The 25,686-nt window shown below is 46.6% G+C and overlaps 1 protein-coding gene and 1 non-coding gene across 2 annotated transcripts; both read left to right on the top strand.

The window, feature by feature from the left end:
- Positions 1 to 812: 812 nt before the first annotated feature.
- Positions 813 to 24,650, top strand: ANKLE2 (ankyrin repeat and LEM domain containing 2). Its single transcript, XM_049769206.1, has 13 exons — positions 813 to 1,011; positions 2,046 to 2,501; positions 4,809 to 4,922; positions 9,941 to 10,134; positions 10,220 to 10,408; positions 11,397 to 11,519; positions 13,945 to 14,011; positions 16,729 to 16,901; positions 18,241 to 18,347; positions 20,624 to 20,814; positions 21,167 to 21,806; positions 23,855 to 23,986; positions 24,327 to 24,650. Exons 1-13 carry the CDS (start codon positions 813 to 815, stop codon positions 24,547 to 24,549), a joined length of 2,808 nt encoding a protein of 935 aa, XP_049625163.1. The 3' UTR covers positions 24,550 to 24,650.
- On the top strand, positions 15,450 to 15,640 carry LOC126002894 (U2 spliceosomal RNA). Its single transcript, XR_007493494.1, has one exon. It is a non-coding gene; the product is annotated as a U2 spliceosomal RNA (small nuclear RNA).
- Positions 24,651 to 25,686: the final 1,036 nt, after the last annotated feature.

Here is a 25,686-nt window from a genome sequence, read left to right as displayed (position 1 = left end):
GAGCGATTTCTGAGCAGAGAAGAGCCAGGAGGACCCCTGAGCAAAGCCCAGTGTGACACCCCCCAAAACAAATAAAATCCAGACCCAAAAAACTAATAAATAAATAAATATAATAAAACCCAGATCCTGGCCCTGCCTAGGAAGCCTGGTGTGACCTAAAAATAAATAAATAAATAAATTAATAAATAAATAAATAAAACCCAGACCTCCCCCCCCAAAATAAATATAAGAAAACCTAGGGGCCGGAGAGATAGTATGGAGGCAAGACCTTCATGCAGAAGGTCATCGGTTCGAATCCCGGCATCCCATATGGTCCAGCGAGCCTGCCAGGAGCAATTTCTGAGCCTGGAGCCAGGAATAACTCCTGAGCACTGCCGGGTGTGACCCAAAAATAAAATAAGTCAATCAATAAAATAAAGACACAGACCAGAACCCGGCCCGGCCTGGGAAGTGACAACAGAGCCAAGCGGAATCCCGGAAGAGCGCAGAGCCCCTCCTCCCCCGGAAGTGCGCTGAGGACCCGGGCTGTCCGCGCCGCTGCCTGCCGCGCTTCGCCCGCCGCCCTCCCCATCCAGGCGCGAGACGGACAGCCCGGGGACCTGAGGGGACCTAAAGGGTCCTGCGGGGGCCTTAGGCGGCCTGAGTCGGGCCTGAGCGGGGCCCGTGCGGGGCCTGGGTGCGGCCTGTGCTTGGCCTGAGCGCGGCCTGAGCGCGGCCTGGTCGGGGCCTGGCCGGGGCCTGCCGGGCGTGGGCCCGAGGGGTCGGTGGCGGCGGCTGCTCCGGGCCCGACGGACGGGGCTGCGAGGGCGCCGATGCCGTGGCCGCGCCTGGAGGCCGAGTGGGCGGCGCTGGCCTGGGAGCTGCTGGGCGCGTCGCTGCTGCTGCTCGCCGTGCGCTGGCTCGTGCGCCGCCGCCTGGACAAGCGGCCCTGGGGTTCGGACCCGGGCCCGGCCTCGGCCTCGGCCTGCGCCGCCCCCGCCGCCGCCGCCCCGGGCCCGGGCACGCTCGCAGGTGAGCCCCGCGGAGGGCCCCGGGCTTCCATGCCTGCCTGGAGGGACCCCGAGCAGTCAACGGCGCAGGGCTTGCTTGCTGCTGGCCGCACCCCCGGCCGGTGCCGTGACTCGGGGCGCTGGAAGCAGCTACTAGATGACGCTCATCGTGCGGCTGGGGCCCCCACGGTGGTGCTACAGGGGTGCCCCGGGGACCGAGCTCGGGGGAACTAACTGCCCGGCGGGGAGACTCCCCTAGGCTGGAGAGACTACCTGAACCTAGGTCCAGTCCCCTCTTCTGCCTCCCTGGGACCCCCCCCCAGCACCGCTGGCTTCCTCGTCCCCCAAACCCGAAAACAAAACAGGGCTTTGGAGGTGCGTGAGGACAGATCCTCCCTGGGTGCGGCTCTAAAGGGCCAGTCGAGTCGTTCTTTGTGCTGACGATCACATTTGGAACCTGCACGGTCGACTCACGGAATGACACAGATACGCACGAATGAGTACAGAAGTGACTTAAGTACTTATGTACTTAGGATTAAGTAAACCTGAGACTTGGTGCTCTCTTTGGCATGCTTTTGTGAGTGCCCTGGTTTAGATCATTCCTGAATGGTGCTAACGTGGGAAGCTAATGTGGGTGCTAGAGGGAAGCCAGTTGATGGGTTCCCAGACACTCTCTGTCTTGGGCCAGAGCACATGCTGGGTTTGATCCTTGGCATCTCATGTTCCCTAAGCACCACCAGGAGTAATTCCTGAGTGCAGAGTCAGGTGCACACCTGTGCACCTCCAGGTGTGGCCCCAAAACAGAAAATAAAATAAAGAAATTTGTTTTGTTTTGGGCCACACCCAGTGACACTCGGGCTACCCCTGGCCATGCACTCAGAAATCGCTCCTGGCTTGGGGGATCCTATGGGATACCGGGGGACCGGGGGACCGAAACGGGGGTCCGTCCTAGGTTAGCTCTTGCAAGGCCGACGCCCTACCACTGCCCCACCGCGCCAGCCCTAAGGAAATATGTATTTTTATCACCAAATTGATGTTTTGTTGTCTTCGGCCTAGGTGAAATGACAATGGATGCTATTTTGGCTCAGTTAAAACTCCTAAATCCAGATGACCTTAGAGAAGAAGTTGTCAAAGCCGGATTGAAATGCGGACCTATTACATCAACTACAAGATTTATTTTTGAGAAAAAATTGGCTCAGGCTTTATTAGAGCACAGAAGAACACTGTCTTCGCTTTCTTCTGAACATGGAGCTCTCAGCCAGGACACACAGAGGATTTTGAAGTCTGCTATAGTAAGCTCTGCTGAGCAGACCAACTGTTCTGAAGACAGGGATTTTGGTTATAGTGTAGGTTTGAATCCTCCAGAGGAAGGTGCTGTGACAGCCAAGACTTGCTCAGTATCCTTCAGTAGCACTGCTGGGAATGACAGCCACAAAACCATGACGCTCTCTAAAGAACCACCTCTGTACTATGGCGTGTGCCCACCGTATGAGGATGCTCCTGTGAGAAATGGTAAATGTCAAAGCATGTTTCTTACCAGAGTGTTGGGATAAGGGTAGCAGGGGCAAGATGATTTGTTAATTGAGCTACGAAGAAGAAATGTGGTCTAATCTCATCACCCCTAATTAAATATTATCAGCATTACTTTTGGTTTTGGGGACACATCCAGCAATGGTGTAACCACATCATGCTGGGCATCAAATTGGAGCCTTTTGCACACAAAATATACACACTAGCCCTTTGAACAATACCTAGACCAGGGGTCTCAAACTCAATTTACCTGGGGGCCGCCGGAGGCAAAGTCAGGGTGAGGCAGGGCCGCATAAGGGCTTATTGAATATTCACAATAAAAAATCGCATTAGTAAGAAAAAAATCGCATTAAACATTTGCATACCCCTAACGGAACTGCTCGGGTTATGCGAATGTTTAATGCGATTTTTTTCTTACTAATGCGATTTTTATTGCGATTATTCAGTAAGCGAATAATCGCGAATACTGCAATATTATTTGAAGGCCTGCTGCGGGCCACAAAATGTTGTACGGAGGGCCGCAAACAGCCGGCAGGCCTCGAGTTTGAGACCCCTGACCTAGACCCTTTGCTTAGGTGGCCTTGCACAGTCTCTGGCGCCATATAAGATTTTATGTGTACAGAGCCAAGGGGAAGATCTGAGAACTACTGGATGTGGCTCCAAAAGAAAATTTTAAAAGTATTCTTTTGTCAGCACAGGTAAAACCAAACTTAATGTGCTCTTTTTTTTTTTTTTTTTTTTGGTTTTTGGGCCACACCCGGTAACGCTCAGGGGTTACTCCTGGCTATGTGCTCAGAAGTTGCTCCTGGCTTGGGGGACCATATGGGACACCGGGGGATCGAACCGCGGTCCGTCCAAGGCAGCGCTGGCAAGGCAGGCACCTTACCTTTGGCGCCACCGCCCGGCCCCACTTAATGTGCTCTTTTGATTCACTAATGCCCTTTTTCTTCAGGTTTAAAAATCTAAACTAGGGGGCCGGGAAGGTGGCACTAGAGGTAAGGTGTCTGCCTTGCCAGCGCTAGCCTAGGACCAACCTCGTTTCGATCCCCCAGCGTCCCATATGGTCCCCCCAAGCCTGGGGCAATTTCTGAGTGCTTAGCCAGGAGTAACCCCTGAGCATCAAACGGGTGTGGCCCAAAAACTAAAAAAAAAAAAAATTGAAAATAGGGGCCCGCATGGTGGCGCTGAGGTAAGGTGTCTGCCTTGCCAGTGCTAGCCTATGAGGGACCGCGGTTCGATCCCCTGGCGTCCCATATGGTCCCCCAAGCCAGGAGCGACTTCTAAGCGCATAGCCAGGAGTAACCCTGCGCGTTACGGGGTGTGCCCAAAAACAAAAACAAAAAACTAAAATAATGGGGCTGGAGATACAGCATGGAGATAAGGCTTGTGTGGCATGCAGAAGGATGGTGGTTCGAATCCCAGCATCCCATATGGTCCCCGGAGCCTGCCAGGTGTAACCCCTGAGTACTGTGAGGTGTGATCCAAAAACCAAAAAAAAAAAACTAAAATGATGATGTAAGAAAAAGCAAATGGGGCCCGGAGAGATAGCACAGCGGTGTTTGCCTTGCAAGCAGCCGATCCAGGACCTAAAGTGGTTGGTTCGAATCCAGGTGTCCCATATGGTCCCCCGTGCCTGCCAGGAGCTATTTCTGAGCAGACAGCCAGGAGTAACCTCTGAGCACTGCCGGGTGTGACCCAAAAACCAAAAAAAAAAAAAGAAAAAGCAAATGATTTGATAATTATTGCACTTATCAAACTTAGAATTTTTTATAATGTGGTGAGGGAAGAGGGAGATAGGTTGCACTGGTGAAAGAGGGTGTTTTGTTTCTTTTTGGTTTTGGGCACCACTATTAATGCTCCTGGCTATATGCTCACAAGTGGCTCCTGGCTTGGGAGACCTTCTGGGACTCTGGGATAGAACCCAGGTCCTTTCTGCCCTACAGCTGTGCTATCCCTGGGGGTAGGGGAAGGATGGCATTGAGAGAATTGTTCTTTTTTTGTTTTCTTTTTGGGTCACACCCAGCACTTGAGTTACTTCTGGCCTTGTGGGATGCAGGGATTCGAATCACCACCCATTCTGGGTTGGCTTCTACTATGCCCTAGCTGTGCTATCTCTCAGGCCCTGGGGGTGTACTTTTTTATAACTGAAACCCAGCTACAAACATATTTGTAATTATGGTGCTTAAATAGAGATAGTATAAAAAAAAAAACCTTTGATAATGTGATAGTGACTTGTAACTCATTTAAAAATTTTTTCATTTTAATTTTCTGTGTTACTTTTTCATGCAGAAAGAATTCATGTTTATGAAGACAAAAAGGAAGCTTTACAAGCTGTTAAGATGATGAAAGGATCCCGATTTAAAGCTTTTTCAAGCAGAGAAGATGCTGAGAAATTTGCTAGAGGTATTTTTAATTATGTCTCTATTACAAACAAAATCACTTTTTTCTTTTTTTTTGGGGGGGGGGGGCACACCTGAGATGCTCAAGGGTTACTCCTGGCAAGCTTGGGGATCAGATGGGACGTTGGATTGAACCTGGTCAGCCACATGCAAGGCAAACACCCTACCCACTGTCTATCACTCCAGTCCCAACTACTGTTCTTTCTTTTGTGAAAATAGACCACTGTTTTGTGACAATAGTGGCTTATAAGTACATTATATAGCGGTTCACCTCTTTGTGTTGCTATCAAAGTTGCTTCTAGTTTATTAAGAAATAGGGTTGAGGGGCTGGGTAGGTGGCGCTGGAGGTAAGGTGTCTGCCTTGCAAGCGCTAGCCAAGGAAGGACCGCGGTTCGATCCCCCGGCGTCCCATATGGTCCCCCCAAGCCAGGGGCGATTTCTGAGCACATAGCCAGGAGTAACCCCTGAGCGTCAAACGGGTGTGGCCCAAAAACCAAAAAAAAAAAAAAAAAAAAAAAAAAAAAAGAAATAGGGTTGATGGGCTGGAGTGATAATAAAGTGTGGGTAAGGTACTCCAAGCACAGTTAGGAGTGTTTTCTGAGTTCAAAGGCAAGAATAAATCATGAATGTTACAAGGTGTGGCTCAAAACTTAAGAAAAAAATTTTTTTAAAAAAGAGAGTTGATGGGGTCGGGCGCTGGCGCTGGAGGTAAGGTGCCTGTCTTACCTGCGCTAGCCTTGGACGGACCGAGGTTCGATCCCCCGGCGTCCCATATGGTCCCCCAAGCCAGGAGCGACTTCTGAGCGCATAGCCAGGAGTAACCCCTGAGCGTCACCGGGTGTGGCCCAAAAACCAAAAAAAAAAAAAAGAGAGAGTTGATGGGGCCGGGCGGTGGCGCAAGAGGTAAGGTGCCTGCCTTGCCTGCGCTAGCCTTGGACGGACCATAGTTCGATCCCCGGCGTCCCATATGGTCCCCCAAGCCAGGAGCAACTTCTGAGCGCATAGCCAGGAGTAACCCCTGAGCGTTACCGGGTGTGGCCCAAAAACCAAAAAAAAAAAAGAGTTGAGGGCCGGAGAGATAGCATGGAGGTAAGGCATTTGCCTCTCATGCAGAAGGTAATCAGTTCGAATCCCAGCGTCCCATATGGTCCCCGTGCCTGCCAGGAGCAATTTCTGAGCCTGGAGCCAGGAATAACCCCTGAGCACTGCCGGGTGTGACCCAAAAACCACAAAAAAAAAAAAAAAAAAAAGAGAGTTGAAGCCCAGCGCATGGGGTGGCCAGAGGACAATGTGTCAGTCATTTGGTCCTGGAAGGATGAGGCACCATGAGAGTAGAGGCAATGGGGGATTAAGTGGCCACAAAGCTGATGCTGCTAAAGAAAGAGAAATGTCTACTATGTTCTCTATTCCCCTGTGTCTTTATCTCTACTTTCTCCTTTAGTCCTATTTCCCATTTGAAACTTTTGCACTTGTTTCTAGGCTGTGGCCCCTGCTTTGATCCAGATAATCTTCTTTGCCAAAAATGAAAACCTTTTAGTTAGAATTTTTTTTTTTTTTTTTTTTTTTGGTTTTTGGGCCACACCCATTTGATGCTCAGGGGTTACTCCTGGCTATGTGCTCAGAAGTCGCTCCTGGCTTGGGGGACCATATGGGACGCCGGGGGATCGAACCGCGGTCCGTCCTAGGCTAGCGCAGGCAAGGCAGGCACCTTACCTTTAGCGCCACCGCCCGGCCCCTTAGTTAGAAATTTGACTACACTCTTGGCCCCAGAGTATAGCAAGGAGAAGGAAAGAAACTGAGTGGAAGAGGAGAAACAAATATAAAAGAATGGGGCCAGGGGCCAAGTGGATTCAGGTGCATTGGTGGTGTTAAAAAAGGAAAGAACTGGGGCCGGATAGCATGGAGGTAAGGCGTTTGCCTTTCATGCAGAAGGACGGTGGTTCGAATCCCGCCATCCCATATGGTCCCCCGCGCCTGCCAGGGGCGATTTCTGAGCTTTAGAGCCAGGAGTAACCCCTGAGCACTGCCGGGTGTGACCCAAAAAACAAAGGAAAGAACTAAATATCCAAGCCAAAGGCAATACAGTGGAATCAAGAGACCCAAACTTTAACAATCTAACCTTAAAATGGGCCTCTTATACTGACAGACTAGGTGGCAAGGCAGGTTGTATGGAATGCATTTGGGGAACATAGTAGAGAGAGGTCGAATCTGGTGGTGGAACTGGCCCTGATTAATTGTATGTCTGAAACCCAACTATATAAACTTTATAAATCATAATGGTTTTAATTTTAAAAAAAATCTGGGGCAGAATCTGTGGTGCAGTGGTAGGGTGTTTGCCTTGCATGCAGCTGACCCAGGATGGACCGCCGTTAGATCTCTGAGCATCACCGGAACCCCACCCCCCCCCAAATCTGACTACATACCGCTTAACTCAGAATTAGGGTCTGGAAGGTAGGGGCTTACATTCCTGCCCTATAGTTTGGGCCATATTATTGGACTGTGCAAGGCCACCTAATCAATGCTCTAGGTATAGTTCATAGGGCTAATGTGCACATTTTGTGTGCAGAAGACTCCAATTTGATATCCAATATGATATGGTTACACCAATGCTGGATGTGTCCCCAAAACCAAATTTGTGAGTTTTACCATTGTCCTGCTTGCCAAGCTGGTTAATATTCCAGAAGAGATTCACCTGTTTCCTTTCCTCTATCCCTGATTTGTTTGTAAGTGCTTCTAGATGGAAACCAGAATTATTTCAGTCCCATTTTCCCTTCACAGAAGAGGGGAAATCTGTGAAGTAGTTTAGTCTGATACTCTTTGGGTCACACCAGGCAACTGTCGAGTTACTCCTGGCTCTATGTTCAGAAATCGCTCCTGGCAGGCTCGGGGAACCATATGGGATGTTGAGATTCGAACCACAGTCCTTCTGCATGCCTTACCTCCATGTTTTCTCTCCGGCCCCTAGTCTGATATTCTAAGGTTGTAATTAAACCAAAAGAAATCACTTTGGGCTCAATCTGCCTTTGGGACTCCTAACCCAAAGAAAACTCTTCGTGTTTATTGGTGTGTTGTGCTCCCTTGATCAAGTTACCTCCCTTTTTCTCTAGCTGACTTTTTTTTGGGGGGGGGCCACACCCGGTGATGCTCAAGGGTTACTCCTGGCTTGGGGGATCATATGGGATGCCAGGGATCGAACCGCGGTCCCTCCTAGGCTATCATGGGCAAGGCAGACACCTTATCTCTAGCGCCACCGTGCTGGCCCAATTTCCACCTAAGTTGTAAGCCATGGTAGGAAATAATTTTGAGTGGTTTTGTTTTGGGATTTTAGTTCACATCCAACATGCTTTGGATAGATCAAATTGGGATTGACTATGTGCAAGGTTAGGAGCCTTAATATTTGAACTATTGTATACCCCAAGATTTGGGGTGTATAGGGATCATAATGTAGTGGGTAGAATATTCTCCTTGTGTTCTTCTGACCCCTGTTTGATCCCTGGCACTCCATATAGTCCCATGAGCCCCATAAGAAGTAAGCCCTGATCACTGCTTGGTGTGATCCAAGAGTTTAGGGTTCTCTTGATGGTGCATGAGGGACAACCATTTACCCGTTTGTGATAAAACTAATTCTCTATTAAGCAAAGCATGAGTTACCAGTCTAGCCCCAAGGGCCAGATTTTTATGGCCTTAAATGTGGGTGTAGTGAATGTTTGTGAAGTTAAATATTCTTTTTTTTTTTTTTTTTTTTTTTTTTTTTTGGTTTTTGGGCCACACCCGATGGTGCTCAAGGGTGACTCCTGGCTGTCTGCTCAGAAGTAGCTCCTGGCAGGCACGGGGGACCATATGGGACACCGGGATTCGAACCAACCACCTTTGGTCCTGGAATGGCTGCTTGCAAGGCCCGAAGTTAAATATTCTTTTTTTTTTTTTTTTTTTTTTTGGTTTTTTGGGCCACACCCGGTAACGCTCAGGGGTTACTCCTGGCTATGCACTCAGAAGTTGCTCCTGGCTTGGGGGACCATATGGGACGCCGGGGGATCGAACCGCGGTCCATCCAAGGCTAGCACAGGCAAGGCAGGCACCTTACCTCTAGCGCCACCCCTGGCCTCAGTTAAATATTCTTAAGTTATTTTTTATTTATTATAACACCATGATTTACAAAGTTGTTTATAAGAGTCGTTTTAGGCATTAAATGTTCAAACACCAATCCTACCACCAGTGTGATCTTCCCTTTACCAGTGTCCTAATTTCCCACCCACCACCTTGCACCTTGCAGTCACAACTAAGTCGCTTAATGTCATTTGCTACAATACAAAGTCAAATGGAATTATTAAAACTTAGATCAAGGGCCGGAGCGATAGCACAGCAGTAGGGCGTTTGCCTTTCAAATGAGCCAACACAGGACAAACGGTGGTTCGAATTTCGGCATCCCATATGGTCCCCTGAGCCTGCCAGAGTAACTTCTGAGTGCAGAACCAGGAGTAACCCCTGAGCGCTGTCAGGTGTGACCTCAAAAACCAAACCAACAAACAAATTTAGATCAAGAGTCATTTTGAAATAATTGTTATATCTATTTACTGGGCTGTGGTTGGTGCTAATTGAGCCCCTTGTGTTCCTGTTTAGGTTCACTGACCTTCCTAGATTTCTGTGTAACTTTCCCATCAAATTTCCGTTGAAATCTTCCTACTAAGCGACACTATTATAAAATTTTGTGGTGTCGCGCAGCTGCTGGCAGTCCAGGATCTATAGATCTGAAACGAATTTGGTGGCCTGGCAGTTTAATAAGGTTAAGTTGTGGAGCTGGGCTATTTCTTTCAGAGGGTGTCAGGTGTGGCAGTGGGCTTCAGTGGTTTGTGCAGAAAGGGAAATCTGTCCCCACCCATTCTGAGAAAGCCCCACAAGTTATCAGCCTGGAGCAGGCTACCTGGGAATATTCATCGGCCATCATTTTCTTTTGGAATTTAGTAGAGAAGCTGGTTGTTTTCGTACTGGCAAGATATCTTAAATTCTGTCTTTTAATGCTAGATGGCTTGTACTTATCTGAGTCAGAAACAGTAAACAAAGAACGAGCAAACAGCTACAAAAATCCACGCACACAAGATCTCACTTCCAAACTTCGTAAAATTGTGGAGATTGGAGACGATGACGCTTTTTGTGATCTCATCTGGAGTAATCCTCGGTACCTAATTGGTTCAGGGGATAACCCAACTATTGTACAGGTAAGCCTGCTTTTCATCATTGTAAGCATCAAGAGACTTTTTTTTACAAATAGAAGTTTATAACCTGGTTTGTTTTCTTTTCTAGGAAGGGTGTAGGTATAATGTCATGCATGTTGCTGCCAAGGAGAATCAGGCTTCTATCTGCCAGCTGGTTCTGGAGACTCTAGAAGACCCTGGATTTATGAGGCTGATGTACCCAGATGATAACCCAAGCATGCTGCAAAAACGTATCTGTTACATTGTTGACTTGTACCTGAACACTCCCGATAAAGCAGTAAGTCTGCCTTTCTCTCTCTAGTTAGTGCAAGTTAAGTTCAGATGTACAGTTAAAAAATATTGGGGCCGGGAAGGTGGCGCTGGAGATAAGGTGTCTGCCTTGTAAGCGCTACCAAGGAACGGACCGCGGTTCGATCCCCCGGCGTCCCATATGGTCCCCCCAAGCCAGGGGCGATTTCTGAGCACATAGCCAGGAGTAACCCCTGAGCGTCAAACGGGTGTGGCCCAAAAAACCAAAAAAAAAAAAAAATATATTCATATTCCGGGGCCGGAGAGATAGCATGGAGGGTAAGGCGTTTGCCTTTCATGCAGAAGGTCATCGGTTCGAATCCCGGCGTCCCATATGGTCCCCTGAGCCTGCCAGGAGCGATTTCTGAGCATGAAGCCAGGAGTAACCCCTGAGCACTGCCGGGTGTGGCGCAAAAACCAAAAAAAAAAAAAAAATACATTCATATTCCAGGAATTGAGCATTTATTGAGTCACTATCCCAGGTTCATATGTATGTAGTGGATAAGAGTAGTTTGGAGGGCTTTTATATGTTTGGAAACAACTTTTCCAGTCACAAAAGAGTTCCACCCCACCAAACAGGGCATGTTCTCCAAGAACTACGTTATCTCCCTGGGGAAGGTAATTTCCTGACATTAGCATTGAGTCAGGAGGGGGAAATTTTACTTATTGCATTACTAGCTGCTAGGGAGGTTTTTTTAGTAAACTAAAATCAGTATGCTTTGTCTTTAGGGTTTACTCCTGGCTCTGTACCCAGGAATTACTCCTAGTGGTGCTCAAGAGAGCACATGGGATGCCAGGGATGGAACTTGGGTTGGTTGCATTCCTGACAAGCACTCTGACTGCTGTGCTTTTCTCCAGCACCCTCTATCCCCAGTTATCTTTAATAAAGGGAAAGGTCAGACAGGAAATGGGTGACCTATGTCAATAAAAAGAATAAATAGTAAGACTGAATTGTACTCCTTCTACCACTTTCTCAGGCCTATGATACACCGTTGCATTTTGCTTGTAAGTTTGGAAATGTGGAAGTCGTCAATGTGCTTTCGTCACACCCTTTGATCGTCAAAAATGCAAGAAATAAATATGATAAAACACCTGAAAATGTAAGTCCTTATTAAAATGTTATTTCTCCGTGGTGTTAAGTCACATTGACAGATTGTGTGAAAGTATTTGATTCATGGACACAGGCCTTAGAATTCAGCTAATGAGGAAAGGACATTCTGTGAAGATGCATATGTGGAAGCAGAAAGGATCTATCTTTGTCCCTCGTGGGCAGAGAGTACAGTCAGCTTAATTGGCTACACAGGAGTAATTTCTGAGTGTAAATCAAGGAGTAAACTCTGAGCACCACCAGCTGTGGCCACAAAAAAAAAAGGAAGTGCAAGATGAGTCTTAATTTCTACCATGTGGAGCTGTACGTGAAAGTAATAGCTCTTCAGAAGTAGAATATGTAAGGATCCTAATCTGGGAATGAATGCCTTCTTTGTTGTTGCTATTATGTATGAATACTGACGATATCTATAGAAAATTCAGGAAATATAAACAAAAATAAAACTTTCCAGAGTTTGAGAAATACTTCAATGGGTAAGGCACTTTCCCTGCAGACAGACAGCCTAGATTCAATCCCCAGCATCCCAAGTGGTTCCCTGAACACTTAACAGGATTGCAGAACAGGAATAATCCCTGGTCATCACTAGATGTGGTCCAGTCCCCCCTCTCTTGCCCTTGCAAAAGGAAAGAAAAACACCCAAAACACCAACTCATCAAGTCATTCTATTTTTGGGAGGAGGGGGTTACACTTGGCAGCGCTCAGGGGTTACTCATGGCTCTACGCTCAGAAATTGCTCCTGGCAGGCACGGGGGACCATATGGGATACTTGGATTGGAACCAACGCTGATTGGAACCAACGCCAGACCTGAATCGGCAAACACTCTAACCGCTGTGCTATCTCTTTGGTCCCTACATTTTTCTTTTTTTTTTTTTTTTAAATCATTCTAAAACTCAGAAATTACCATTATTTTACATATATCCAACTAAGTTTTATTAATATGAAATAGCAATTTGCAGATCACAAGGATAGAGTAAATGACTAGATCATGTGTGTTTTTAAATATATATATATATATATATATATATATATATATATATATATATTGCATTTTTGTTTTTGGGCCACTCCCGGTGACTCTCAGGGGTTACTCCTGGCTATGCGCTCAGAAATCGCTCCTAGCTTGGGGGACCATATGGAACTGGGGGATTGAACCGCAGTCCGTCCTAGGTCAGAGGCATACAAGGCAGACGCCCTACCACTTGCATCACCACTCTGGCCCCTAAAAGTAATTTTGAGAGGCGGAGCAATAGCACAATGGGTAGGGCATTTGCCTTGCATGAGGCCAAGACAGGACAGACCCAGTTCAGTTCCCTGCATCCCATATGGTCCCCCGAACCTGCCAGGAATGACACTAAAACCAAAACATAAGAGAAAGAGAAAAGTTCTAGAAGGAAGATTGGGGGCCAGAGTGTTAGTATAGTGCAGGGGTGGCGAACAGGTTCGACACAAAGAGCCAAAATTTTAAACTGTGAGAGTCAGAGAGCCACACCACACAGTGACCTGCCAAAACAGACAAACACTCACACAAAAGCATATAATTTTAACAATAATATATTAAACACATATTGCATTTTGCCATTTTGAGTGAGGGTAAAAATCCTGTTCGCCACCCCTGGTATAGTGTCTAGAGGGTACTTGGCTTGCATGTAGCTGATCCAAGTTCAGTCCCCTGAACCCCGTATAATTCCCCAAACCTTCTTTTTTTTGGCGGGGGGGGGGGGGCACCCTTTTTGATGCTCAGAGGTTACTCCTGGCTAAGGGCTCAGAAACCTCAGAAATTGCCCCTGGCTTGGGCGGACCATATGGAACAGACACCTTACCTCTAGCGCCACCTCACCGGCCCCAAATTCCCCAAACCTTCTAGGTGTGATTCCTGAGCACTACCAGATATTTCCCCTTCCCTGCCCCCCCAAAAAAATTGTGTCATACAAAAATAATTGTATCATTTGCTGTATTTTGTTGGTTCATGGTCAAACATAGTGCAGGGCTTGCGGAGTTGTGCTCAGGAACCAGCCTTGTAAGGGCTTAGAAAGAACCGTAGGTAGTGACAGAAATCAAATCTTGGTTGGTTGCTTAGAAGGCCTTACCCACTGTATCATCTCTTCAGCCCATTAGCAGGTCTGTTTTTGTTTGTTTTGGTTTTTGGGCCATACCCAGCTATGTGCTCAGAAATCGCCCCGGCTTTGGAGGACCAGATGGAATACTGGGGTTCTAACTGAGGTACGTCCTGGGTCAGCTGCGTGCAAGGCAAATGCCCAACTGCTGTGCTATGGCTCTGGCCCCAGCATGTGTCTTTTTGTGGGAATTATGAGATACCCAGCATCACATGCTTATTTGTTGACTTTAAATGTTGCTTTTAGAAATGAATTTTAATATGTGATAAATTTTGAGTTCTCATTTAGTTTTCTTTTAATAGATTATTTGTGAAAGAAGCAAAAATAAATCTGTGGAGCTGAAGGAGCGGATTAAAGAATATTTAAAGGGTAAGCTGGGAAACTAGGATCTGGAGAATGCACCTGAGCATGGAAAAAGGCCAGGAAGGCTTTTCCTTGGGTGCCAGAGAATTTGGCAGCCTTTTTATTAAGGTCTAAGTTTTTTTGGGGGGGGGAGGGGCGTTATACACGGCAGTGATCAGGAGTTACTCCTGGCTGTATGCTCAGAAATCACTCCTGGCAGGCTCAGGGAACCATTTGGGATGCCGGGATTTGAACCACTGTCCCTCTGGATGCAAGGTTTCCTCTTATTTTTCTGAGGATGTGGTGCCTATGTTCTTCCCTCAGATTCCTTCTCAGAGCACCTTACCAGTTTGAATATTCTTTTGTTTTACTTCTGTTCGTATAGTCTCTCCCTTAGTGTCTCGAGTGTCATGAGACACATTATTATCAAATTACATGACTTAATCTCCATAGATAGCTTGTTCAGTAAGTAGGTACCTTTGTAACCTCTTGCGACAGCAGAGTGAAAGAGCTTTGCCTGAAGCTCCTTGGTGTTGTAGCTGGTTGATCTGGCAGTGGAATGATGAGGGACTTTTCCCCGAGCTCTGCTGTTGCAGTGAGTTTAGTAGGGAGACAGAAGTGCTTTCCCTGTCATCTTGGCTGGAGTTGATTTGCAGCACATAGCTGAAGCTCTGTGGCTGGTTTAACCTCTTCTGTTTTCATTTCTTTCTGTTCCCTTGATCTTCATTGAAGCAGAGTTTGGCAGATGCTCGCCTTTTCGGTTCCTTCACTTGCAAATCAATTTTAATGGCATTCAGCGGCCTAACATCTTTATTGGCACATATCTCTGGTCCTTTTCCATGTTTATTCTTTTCTATATCAAATCAAGTGTTGTGTGTTTCCAAGCCTTGCTTAGAGATATGTGGGGTTTTTTTGGTTTGGTTTTTTTGGAGCCACACCTGGTGACGCTCAGGGGTTACTCCTTCCTAGCTATGCGTTCAGAAATCGCTCCTGACTTGGGGGACCATATGGGACGCTGGGGGATCGAACTGTGCTCCATCCTAGGCTAGTGCGGGCAAGGCAGGCACACCTTACCGTTCCACGTCACCACTCTGGCCCCGAGATGTGTATTTATTTTAAGCCAGTCAAATTGAGCAGTGGGGGGGGTTCTATACCAATTTTGGTGATACTAACATTAAAAAGTTCTGATAAACCACTGCCATTGGACCGCCTCGAGATGTGTATTTAACCCTGTAAAATTCACATAAAGAAGGGCCCGGAGAGATAGCACAGCGGTGTTTGCCTTGCAAGCAGCTGATCCAGGACCAAAGGTGGTTGGTTCGAATCCCGGTGTCCCATATGGTCCCCCGTGCCTGCCAGGAGCTATTTCTGAGCAGACAGCCAGGAGTAACCCCTGAGCATTGCCGGGTGTGGCCCAAAAACCAAAAACCAAAAACCAAAAAAAAAAAAAAAAAGAAATAAATGTATCGCTTCTCGGCCTTTTGGCTAAGATCAAGTGTAGTATCTGTTCTTATCAGTTTAATATCTGATACGTCCTCTATCCGAGGACAATATATTAAGTGGATTTTTGGAGCTGGGAGTAGGAAGAGGAGCTTGCTCCGTCCGCTCCGCGCATCGACCCGGTATTGCAGTACTTCCGGGAACGGTGCACCAAAAAAAAAAAAAAGAAAAAAGAAATAAATGTGGGGGGCCGGGCGGTGGCGCTGGAGGTAAGGTGCCTGCCTTGCCTGCGCTAGCCTAGGACAGACCGCGGTTCGATCCCCTGGCGTCCCATATGGTCCCCCAAGCCAGGAGCGACTTCTGAGCGCATAACCAGGAGTAACCCCTGAGCGTCACAGGGTGTGGCCCAAAAACCAAAAAAAAAAAAAAAGAAAGAAAGAAATGTGGGTTAGAACTATAGTACAGTGGATAAAAACTGGGTTTGATTTCTGGCATCCCTTATGGTCCCTTGAGCACTACCAGAAGTCATTGCTAAATGCAGAGCCAGCAATAACCCCTGAGTATTGCCAAATATGTCCCAAAATATAAAAAGAAATAAATGTAATTAAAAAAATTTTTTTTATTTTTGGTTTTTGGGCCACACCCGCCAGTGCTTGATTACTCCTGGCTCTGCGCTCAGGAATCCTGGCAGGCTTGGGGGACCCTGTGGGATGCCAGGGATCGAACCTGGCTCCGTCCCAGGTTGGCAGCATGCAAGGCAAACGCCTTACCACTGTGCTATTGCTGCAGCCCAGTAGATGTAGTTTTTTTTTTTTTTTTTTTTTTTTGGTTTTTGGGCCACACCCGGCGGTGCTCAGGGGTTACTCCTGGCTGTCTGCTCAGAAATAGCTCCTGGCAGACACGGGGGACCATATGGGACACCGGGATTCAAACCAACCACCTTTGGTTCTGGATCGGCTGCTTGCAAGGCAAACACCGCTGTGCTATCTCTCCGGGCCCAGTAGATGTAGTTTTTAACATTTGTATTCAGGTACACACAGCTCTAGCCTCTTTCATCCTTTTAAATACCTGGAGGTAGGAAAATATTCTGTTCCCTCTTTTTTTCTTTTTTCACAGAAGAAAATGGGTTCTGCTTATTTAAAGTGTGTGACCCAGACTGGCCTCTTCCCAGGCAATTTTACTTAACAGATTTTACAACCTTTTCATTGTTAAGATTGTTGTCATTGTTTCATATACACTGCCTGAGGTGTGATATCAGACTGGCATGGTTTGGGGTTCAGCTTTAATGAATCTTCTCCTCCCAGGCCACTACTATGTACCACTACTGAGAGCAGAAGACTCGTCTTCTCCAGTGATCGGGGAATTGTGGACTGCAGACCAGGCAGCCGAACACTCACCCAGCCGCTACAGTTTTTGTGGCCCTAGACACCCTATTTTGACCCTGCGAGCTTTTGTGGGACCCCTGAGTCCATCCAAGGTGAGTTGTGAAATTTTTTAGGACCAGGAGTCTAGGGAAATAGTATAGGAATTAATGCTTTGCATGCTGGAGACCCTTGTTCTCTTCCCAGTCACCCACTGTGTCCTAAGCACTGCTGGATATGATTCAGAAAAACAAAACAAAACCCACAAAAATAAAAAGCTCTTAAAACAGGGATGTGTCTCAGGAGAAGGCTCTTCCATGTATGAGTCCTGAGTTCAGTCTGTGGCATTGCAAAATATAAAGCCAAAAAAATAAACCTCAGAATCTGTACCTATTTACCAATACCATAGGGTTAGTGAGATAGTACAGCAGGTAGGGTACTTGCCTTATACTAACAGACCTAAATTTGCTCTCTGGCATCCAATATAGTCCACCAAGCACTGCCAAGAATAACTCCTGAATGCAGCACCAATAGTAACCCCTGAGCATTTTCCAGATAGATCAAAACCATTCTCCTGCCAAAAAAATCTTCACAGAGTTGGAGAGATAGCTCAGTGGACTGAACATATGCTTTGCATTTGGAGGCCCTGGATTTGGTCCCTGGCACCACATAGTCACCTAAGTACTACTGGATCAAAGCTAGAAATAGTCATTGAGCACCATCAGGTTTGACCTTATAAATAGACCATAAGTGGGCCCAGAGAGATAGCACAGCGGCGTTTGCCTTGCAAGCAGCCGATCCAGGACCAAAGGTGGTTGGTTCGAATCCTGGTGTCCCATATGGTCCCCCGTGCCTGCCAGGAGCTATTTCTGAGCAGACAGCCAGGAGTAACCCCTGAGCAATGCTGGGTGTGGCCCAAAAAACAAAAAAATAAAAATAAAAATAAAAAGACCATAAGTATCTAGTTTAAAAAGGGGGGGAGGGGTAAAAATACAGTGGTTAAGGTATTTGCCATAGGCACATCTGATCCTGGTTTGATTCCCAGCTTTGCATATGGTTCCCTGAGCAACTCTGTGATCCTGAGCACAAGGTCAGGAGTAGCCTGGGGACATGTCAGGTGTAGCCCTAACCCACTCCCATTCCAAAAAAATGTAATAATTTGAGTAAATTAATAAATAAGTTTAAGGGTCTGTGTGAGAACCTCACAATCCATCCTAGGCTGCAAAAAGGATGTGAGGAGAGCCTGCACACCAAAGAGTTTTCCTTGGTTCCTCCATGCCCACTCAGCACACAGCCTGAGCTCTTGCTCATCTGGATGCTAGAGTGAACAAGGTGTGAGGGCCTGGAGGAAAAGGGGAGGGACACTGGAGCCCAAGTGGCTCTTCGGTGGGTGGGTCTTTACATTTGCCCGAGGCTGATATGTATGACTTTGCTCAACATATTTTTTCATCACAGGCAGAAGATTTTCGCAAACTCTGGAAAACTCCACCTCGAGAGAAAGCAGGCTTCTTTAACAATGTCAGAAAATCTGATCCAGAGAGAGGCATTGAGAGAGTAGGAAGGTACTTGAAGAGATAAAGAGCCCAGCATTTATATTCTGTGTGTTGTATACTCTTTTTTTTTTTTTTTTTTTTTTTTTTTTGGTTTTTGGGCCACACCCTGCATTGCTCAGGGGTTACTCCTGACTGTCTGCTCAGAAATAGCTCCTGGCAGGCACAGGGGACCATATGGGACACCGGGATTCGAACCAACCACCTTCTTTGGTCCTGGATTGGCTGCTTGCAAGGCAAACGCCACTGTGCTATCTCTCCGGGCCCGTACACTCATATTTTGAATGAGGATGAAAAACCAAATCATAACCGCTACCCCGTGATTGTTCTCAGGAAATGTACTGAGAGATTCTGGGGTTTGTTTGTTGGAATTTTTCAGTGACAGGGATCAAACCCAGAAACTCACACATGAAAGACAAGTGCTGTACCACTATACTATCTTTTTAGTACTTTGCCAGAGAATTTGGCAACCTTTTCATTAAGATCTAAGTAATTTTTTTTTTGGTTTTTGGGTCACACCTGGCAGCGCTCAGGTTAATCCTGGCTCGGTGCTCAGAAATCACTCCTGGCAGGCTCAGGGGACTATATGGGATGCTGGAATTCGAACCACCAACCTTCTGCATGCAAGGCATGTAAGGTGTCTACCTTATCTCCGGCCCCAAAGTCTAAGTATTTTTAAACATTATATTTGGGGCTGGAGAGATAGAAGGGCATTTACCTTGCATGAGCCCGACCCGGTTTGATTCCCCACACCCATATTGTCCCCCAGCCTGGCATAGATGATTTCTGAGAAATGATTTCAGAAGTAATCCCCCGGAGCACCCTGGGTGTGGCCCAACAGCCTATCAATTAATAAATAAAGTAGAAAAATAAACATACTTGCAACAGTTTATGTAGTAAAAGCATAGATTCAAAAAGTTCCAGACCTTAGGGGTGCTTTGCATCATATCTAAGGGATATTACATATTATTTTATATTATATGCTTTTGTGATGCTTCCTTGGCAATAGGGAATGGGGCCGCAGACCAGAAGAGGTGGATGTGGCTAGAAGTTACTAAATGTTCTTAGTAACTTAGTTCTTTAGTAACTAAAGTTACTAAAATGTTCTTATTTTTTTGTTTTGGGGCCACACCCAGCAGCACTCAAGGTTACTCCTGGCTCTGTGCTCAGAAATGGCTCCTGATGGGGCTGGAGAGATAGCATGGAGGTAAGGCGTTTGCCTTTCATGCAGGAGGTCATCGGTTTGAATCCCGGCATCCCATATGGTCTCCCCCTGCCTGCCAGGAGCAATTTCTGAGTCTGGAGCCAGGAATAACCCCTGAGCACTGCTGGGTGTGACCCAAAAACCACAAAAGAAAAAGAAAAGAAAAGAAATGGCTCCTGACAGGCTCAGAGGACTATATGCGATGCTGGGGAATCCAACCAAGGTTGGTCCCAGGTCAGCCACATGCATGGCAAATACCCTACTGCTGTGCAATCGCTCTGGCCCTAAAAAAATATTCTTGAAAATTTTTTCTACAATCCTGAATCTAAATTAAGGACAGGAAGGTTTTTTGGGGTTGTTTTTTTTTTTGGGGGGGGGGGGTCACACCCAGTGACGCTCAGGGTTTACTCCTGGCTATGCGCTCAGAAATTGCTTCTGGCTTGGAGGACCGTATGGGGTGCTGGGGATCGAACCTGGGTCCGTCCTGGGTCAGCTGCGTGCAAGGCAAATACTCTACCGCTGTGCTATCACTCTGGCCCAGGAACAGGAAGTTTAACTCAATTGATGTACTATGCCTAGCATTTGTGAAACCCTGAGTTTGATTTGGACATTACCATGTGAAGTTCAATTTTTTTCATAGTGTCATCCAAGAATTTCTAAATTTTTATATATGGCTCATAACAGAATTGCAGATTTGTGTCCTACTAGGTTGTATCTCAGCAAATAGAGCTTTGTATGTGTGAGACCCCAGATTTAATTCCTGTCTTAGCAAAATGGACAATCAGCCTGGCAGGTATCAACCTGGCATTTCTTTTTTTTGGGGGGGGGGGGGCGGGTTTCACACCCAGCTGCTCTCAAGGTTTATTCCTGGCTCTATGCTCAGAAATCGCTCCTAGCAGGGCTTGGGGGACCATAAGGGATGCTGGGATTCTAACCACTGTCCTTTTGCATGCAAGGCAAATGCCTTACCTCCATGCTATCTCTTCAGCCCCTCAACCTGGCATTTCTTTTATAAAGTAAATGTTTTTGTGCAGTCACTTCTGTTCTAGTTCCACAACAGATTTGTTTTGTTTCGTTCTTACAGAGAACTTGCTCATGAACTGAGATATCCCTGGGCTGAATATTGGGAATTTCTGGACTGCTTTATTGACCTTTCCTCCGTGGAGGGCTTACAGAAACTAGAAGAGTATTTTCACAAGCAGGAAGTTAGCAGAAAGGCCCAACAAGAAATGAGAGAAGATGAAGATTGTCATCCAGAGAAAGCCTCTGCCTTTGGTGAGAACATGGTGTCTCTACATGGACATGTGAATACCTGCAGCTTCTTCAGTGTCGGTCACATCTGCCACAATATACAAATGCTTCCCCAGTGTCCTTGACCTGGTTCTCTTGTTTTTCTGCTTTGGAGAGAGGCGAGCCGGTCCTACAACTTTATTTCTGTTTTGTATTGTCCTGCTTGCTTTTTTCCCGGGGAGCAGTATGGGATGATTTTCTGCAGTGCAGTGGATCCTGAGATGATAGTTTTGGATAAGAATTTGTAGTTGGTCGTGGAGATTTGCAGCTACACTTAAATCGTGATTATTTTGTGGGATTCTGTCTAAAATTTGAAAAATGGTTTTCTTTCCCTCAGGTCATACTAGGAAGAACAGCAATTCCATTTCTGTAGGGGCATTTCTAGATGAAGATGATGAGATGAGCTTGGAAGAAATTAAAAATCTGCAAAATACAGCACGTAATAACACCCAACCCTCAGTGGGTGCTTTTGGAGATTCCAGTATCCTTCCTTTGGAACAGAATATGAATCTTATAGAAGCCTCAGCTCCAACCAGTTCCCCAGGCAGCAAAAATGGATTTTGTAGCCCTCCGAGCAGCACCAAGACCCTGAGAGGGAAAATAAAGGCCACGGGTACAGATGAAGACTACTTGTCACCTGTCTCCAGTTTGGCTGTTGACTTTGACAAACTGAATTTGCAGAATCTAGGAAAAGGCTGTTCTAAGAGAGCAAATCAAAATGTGGAAGCTGGAGAAAGAAACCTGACGTCAAAAATAGACACAGCAGAAAATGACTTGTTAGTACCACCTGCCGCTACAGGCAAACTCAGAAAAAGACAGATAAGAACAGAGAGTGAAGTATCAGCTGGAATTGCCAAACTATGTCTGGATCCTGACCATCCTGGGCAAAAGACCCAGCACCAAAGCACTTGTGTACCTTCAGAGCCCCTGGGGGCTTCTGCCACCAAGGAGCCCGGCCAAAGGCTCTTCCTTTTTGGGTATGTGTTAGCATGAGTATTCTACATGTGACCATGTAGAAGAAGGATAATGCATATTGGGGATAACTAAGAGCAGGGTATGAGTATGAGGATCACTCAGCACCCAGAAAACAGGTTTTTGCTTTTTTTGTCTTGTCTTTTTTTTTTTGGGGGGGGGGGGGCACATCTACCATTGACTAGTTAACTCCTGGCTCTACAATCAGGAATCACTCCTGATGATTTGAGGATTATGTGGGATACCAGGTATTAAATTCATGTCAGCCTCATACAAAGCAAGTACCTTGCCTGCTATACTGTCTCTAGTCCCCAATAGGAAAGTCTTTGTTTTGTTTTGCTTTGTTTTGATTTAGTTTTTGGATCACACCTGGCAGCACTCAGGAGTTGCTCCTGGCTCTGCACTCAGAAATCACTCCTGGCAGGCTCAGGGTACCGTATGGGATGCCGGGATTCGAACCACTGTCTGTCCTGGATTGGCTGTGTGCAAAACAAATACCCTAGTGTTGTGCTATCTCTCTGGTCTCCAATAGGAAAGTTTTTTGGTTTTTGTCTTTGGATCACACCCGGCAGCTCAGGGGTTACACCTGGCTCTAGGCTCAGAAATCGCTCTTGGCAGGCTCGGGGGACCCTATGGGATGGCGGGATTCGAACCACCGTCCTTCTGCATGCAAGGCAAACACCCTACCTCCATGCTATCTCTACAGCCCTCCAATAGGAAAGTTTTAATTCTCTGCTCCACTAAAACTTGTAGAACTATTAAGTTTTTGGGTTTTGGGACACACCGGGTCAGCTTAGGGATCACTTCTGGCTATGCACGCAGAAATCGCTCCTGGCTTGGGGGACCATATGAGACGCCGGAGGATCATCTTAGGCTAGCACAGGCAAGGCAGATAGATGCCTTACTGCTTGCGCCACCACTCCAGCCACTTAAGTTTTTATCTGTGAAAGTGAAGGATCTCTGTCCTTATATTTTCTTTCTTCTTTTTTTTGGTTTTTGGGCCACACCTGGCATTGCTGAGGGGTTCCTCCTGGCTGTCTGCTCAGAAATAGCTCCTGGCAGGCACGGGGGACCATATGGGGACACCGGGATTCGAACCAACTACCTTTGGTCCTGGATTGGCTGCTTGCAAGGCAAACGCCGCTGTGCTATCTCTCCGGGCCCTTTTTGGTTTTTTTGTTTTGTTTTGTTTTGTTTTTCTTAATAATGAAGAATGTGGGGCTGGAGAGAGCACGGCAGTAAAGCATTTGCCAGGTGTGACCCAAAAAAAACGAAAAAAGAATAAAAGGGATAATTTCCTTCCACGTACCCTTCTGGCTACACTTTGCAGGGGCATAATCACCTGAGGCTCACTGCAACTATCCTAGGAGTTTAGTTTTAGACACACAAAGAAAGATCTTGCAGTGGTCTTTCTCAAGTGAAAGACTGCCTTTGGTGTGGAAATAAGCCTCATTTTCCCTGCAGTACAATTGCATCATTGAGAAAAGAGAGGCGGTGTATTGTAGCTTATCTGCTGCCTGTACTGCAAATATGATGATGTTGAGGATACTGTTGTGTGTTTGCCATTCTGTCCTGTTCAGGTCTAGTTCTTGAATAAGGACGACAGTGACGACAGTGATGTGGAATTGTGTTCTTTGTTTTGTTTGGGGGCCACACCTTCCTGTGATCAGGGCTTACTCCTGGCCCTACAGTCAGGAAGGAATCTCTTGGTTAGCTCGGGGACCATATGGGATGCTGGGAATTGAACCTGTAATAGTCACTTGCAAGCCAGTGTTTTACTATCTCTCTGACTCTGGACATACGTTCTTTTTTGTTTTTGTTTTTGTTTTTGGGCCACACCCGGCAGTGCTCAGGGGTTACTCCTGGCTTTCTGCTCAGAAATAGCTCCTGGCAGGCACGGGGGACCATATGGGACACCGGGATTCGAACCAACCACCTTTGGTCTTGGATTGGCTGCTTGCAAGGCAAACGCCACTGTGCTATCTCTCCAGGCCCTGGACATACGTTCTTAATCATAGTAGCCATCTGCTTTCTCTTTTCTGATGCCCTTTAGAGAGGAGCCCTCGAAACTGGATCGGGATGTCCTAGCAGCATTAGAGTGTATAGAAGTGGACCCTCAGCAATATCCTGCTGTGCACAAATGGAAGAGCGCTGTTCTGTGCTACTCGCCTTCAGACAGACAGAGGTACTACAGGCTGGGAGAACCTCTACTATGGGGAATGATTGGTTGCTGGTTCATGTTGACCCCTGGCCAACTTACATGTTTACCAAGCTAACAAGGCTGCTCCAATATGTGGCCAAGATCAGCAGTCTTGCACAGAGGTTTGCAATTGGTATTCATATAGAAAGTCACATGAGGGATTCTTGTGAAAGTTAAAAGCTGTTCCTCTGGGGGCCCCTAATTTTGAAGTACAGAGTGCCTCTTCCTAGTGCTTGGACTGAGAGGCTCAAGTCTTGTTATGTCTGCTCTCTCTACCTTTCCTGGGTGACTCCACCTGTGTTAACAGATTTTTCTGGTTTTTCAGCTGGCCCAGCCCTGCACTGAAAGGGAGGTCGAAGTCTCAGCAGGCAGATTTTGGTCACACTTGCAGCTACAGCCCCGGGAGAAGAAGTCCTGTAGTTGCCAGCCCTGGAAAACCCAGCACTGCCTTGCACTCCCCTGGTGTGGGCAGCCCTGGACGCTATAGCCCTGCAAATGGGTGCCATCTTCGCAAGATGGCACTCCTGGCCCAGCCTGCTGGCTCGTAGGACTCTTGTTTTACATTCTTTTTTCAAAAAATAAGGGTAATATGTTTGTTACCAATACATCATTAAAAAAAGCATTCTGGTTAATCTCATTTTGAAGGTGAAAAGATTTTAGAGAATACATATATTCTGTATACATTTATATTTTAAGGAAGCTAACACGAATACAGATTTCCTGAAAACTGCTTCTGTGGTAATGGTACAGACTTCACTCAGCCATTTCTGAGGTGTGTGTGGAGCAAGGAGCACAAGAGCTATCAGCCCGACAGTTACTACATTCACTGCAGTCTATTCTTAGTGAGGAACTTGGTGCCATCTTTGCTCTCTGATGGAAAATCCTCTACTGTCTACCCAGTTAAGTAGAGCAATTAACTGGGTGAATAAAGGAATTGACTAGGAGTAAGTCTTGCATGTCTTTCACCAGTGCTCATAATTTGGGCCTTTAAGAGGTGAATCGGGCCAGGAAGGTGGCACTAGAGGTAAGGTGTCTGCCTTGCAAGCGCTAGCGTAGGACGGACCGTGGTTTGATCCCCCAGCGTCCCATATGGTCCCCCCCCCAAGCCAGGTGTGTTTTCTGAGCGCATAGCCAGGAGTAACCCCTGAGCGTCAAATGGGTGTCTCCCCCCCCAAAAAAAAAAAAGATGAATCAGGGACCAGAAGATATTTGACAGGTCTTACAACCATTGAGCGTCATGCAAATGGCCACACAGGACTTATCAGCAGTCCCAACGTTCTTTCATCAGTGCTAGGGTTTGACATGCTGCAGTGTATAAAACAGTCTGTAAACTTTCTACTTTTGAAATGTTGAGGGGGGTTTTTTCCCCCATAAAAATAATAATGCTTTTTAGTACAGAAACTAGAAGTTTACTTTGGTTTATTTGTTTGACTTTTGGGGGGCTCACACCTGAGCTTGTTTAGGATTTAGTCCATACTCTTCACTCAGGAATTACTCCTGGTGGGCTTGGGCTGCCATGTGGGGTTCTGGGGAATCAAACCAAGTATGTTGCATGCAAGGCAAAACCTTGCCTACTGTATTATTTCTCCAGCCCTAGAGGGTGACTTGAAAGTTACTTGAGGGTATTTTATTTCAGCCTGTCCCTTGCTTCTAACCCACACAGAACATGGGTATTACCCATAGTC

This window comes from Suncus etruscus, chromosome 2 (genome assembly GCF_024139225.1).
Source record: "Suncus etruscus isolate mSunEtr1 chromosome 2, mSunEtr1.pri.cur, whole genome shotgun sequence".
NCBI classification, from domain to species: domain Eukaryota; kingdom Metazoa; phylum Chordata; class Mammalia; order Eulipotyphla; family Soricidae; genus Suncus; species Suncus etruscus.
This window is presented reverse-complemented; position numbering and strand designations above follow the sequence as displayed.

What these genes read in the sequence shown, in the direction of transcription:
- ANKLE2 (XM_049769206.1), top strand. Translation starts at nt 813, where the DNA reads ATGCCGTGGCCGCGCCTGGAGGCCGAGTGGGCGGCGCTGGCCTGGGAG. An exon ending in GGGCCCGGGCACGCTCGCAG is followed by an intron (nt 1,012 to 2,045) that starts GTGAGCCCCGCG and finishes TCTTCGGCCTAG; the next exon opens with GTGAAATGACAATGGATGCT. An exon ending in AGAGAAAGCCTCTGCCTTTG is followed by an intron (nt 20,815 to 21,166) that starts GTGAGAACATGG and finishes TCTTTCCCTCAG; the next exon opens with GTCATACTAGGAAGAACAGC.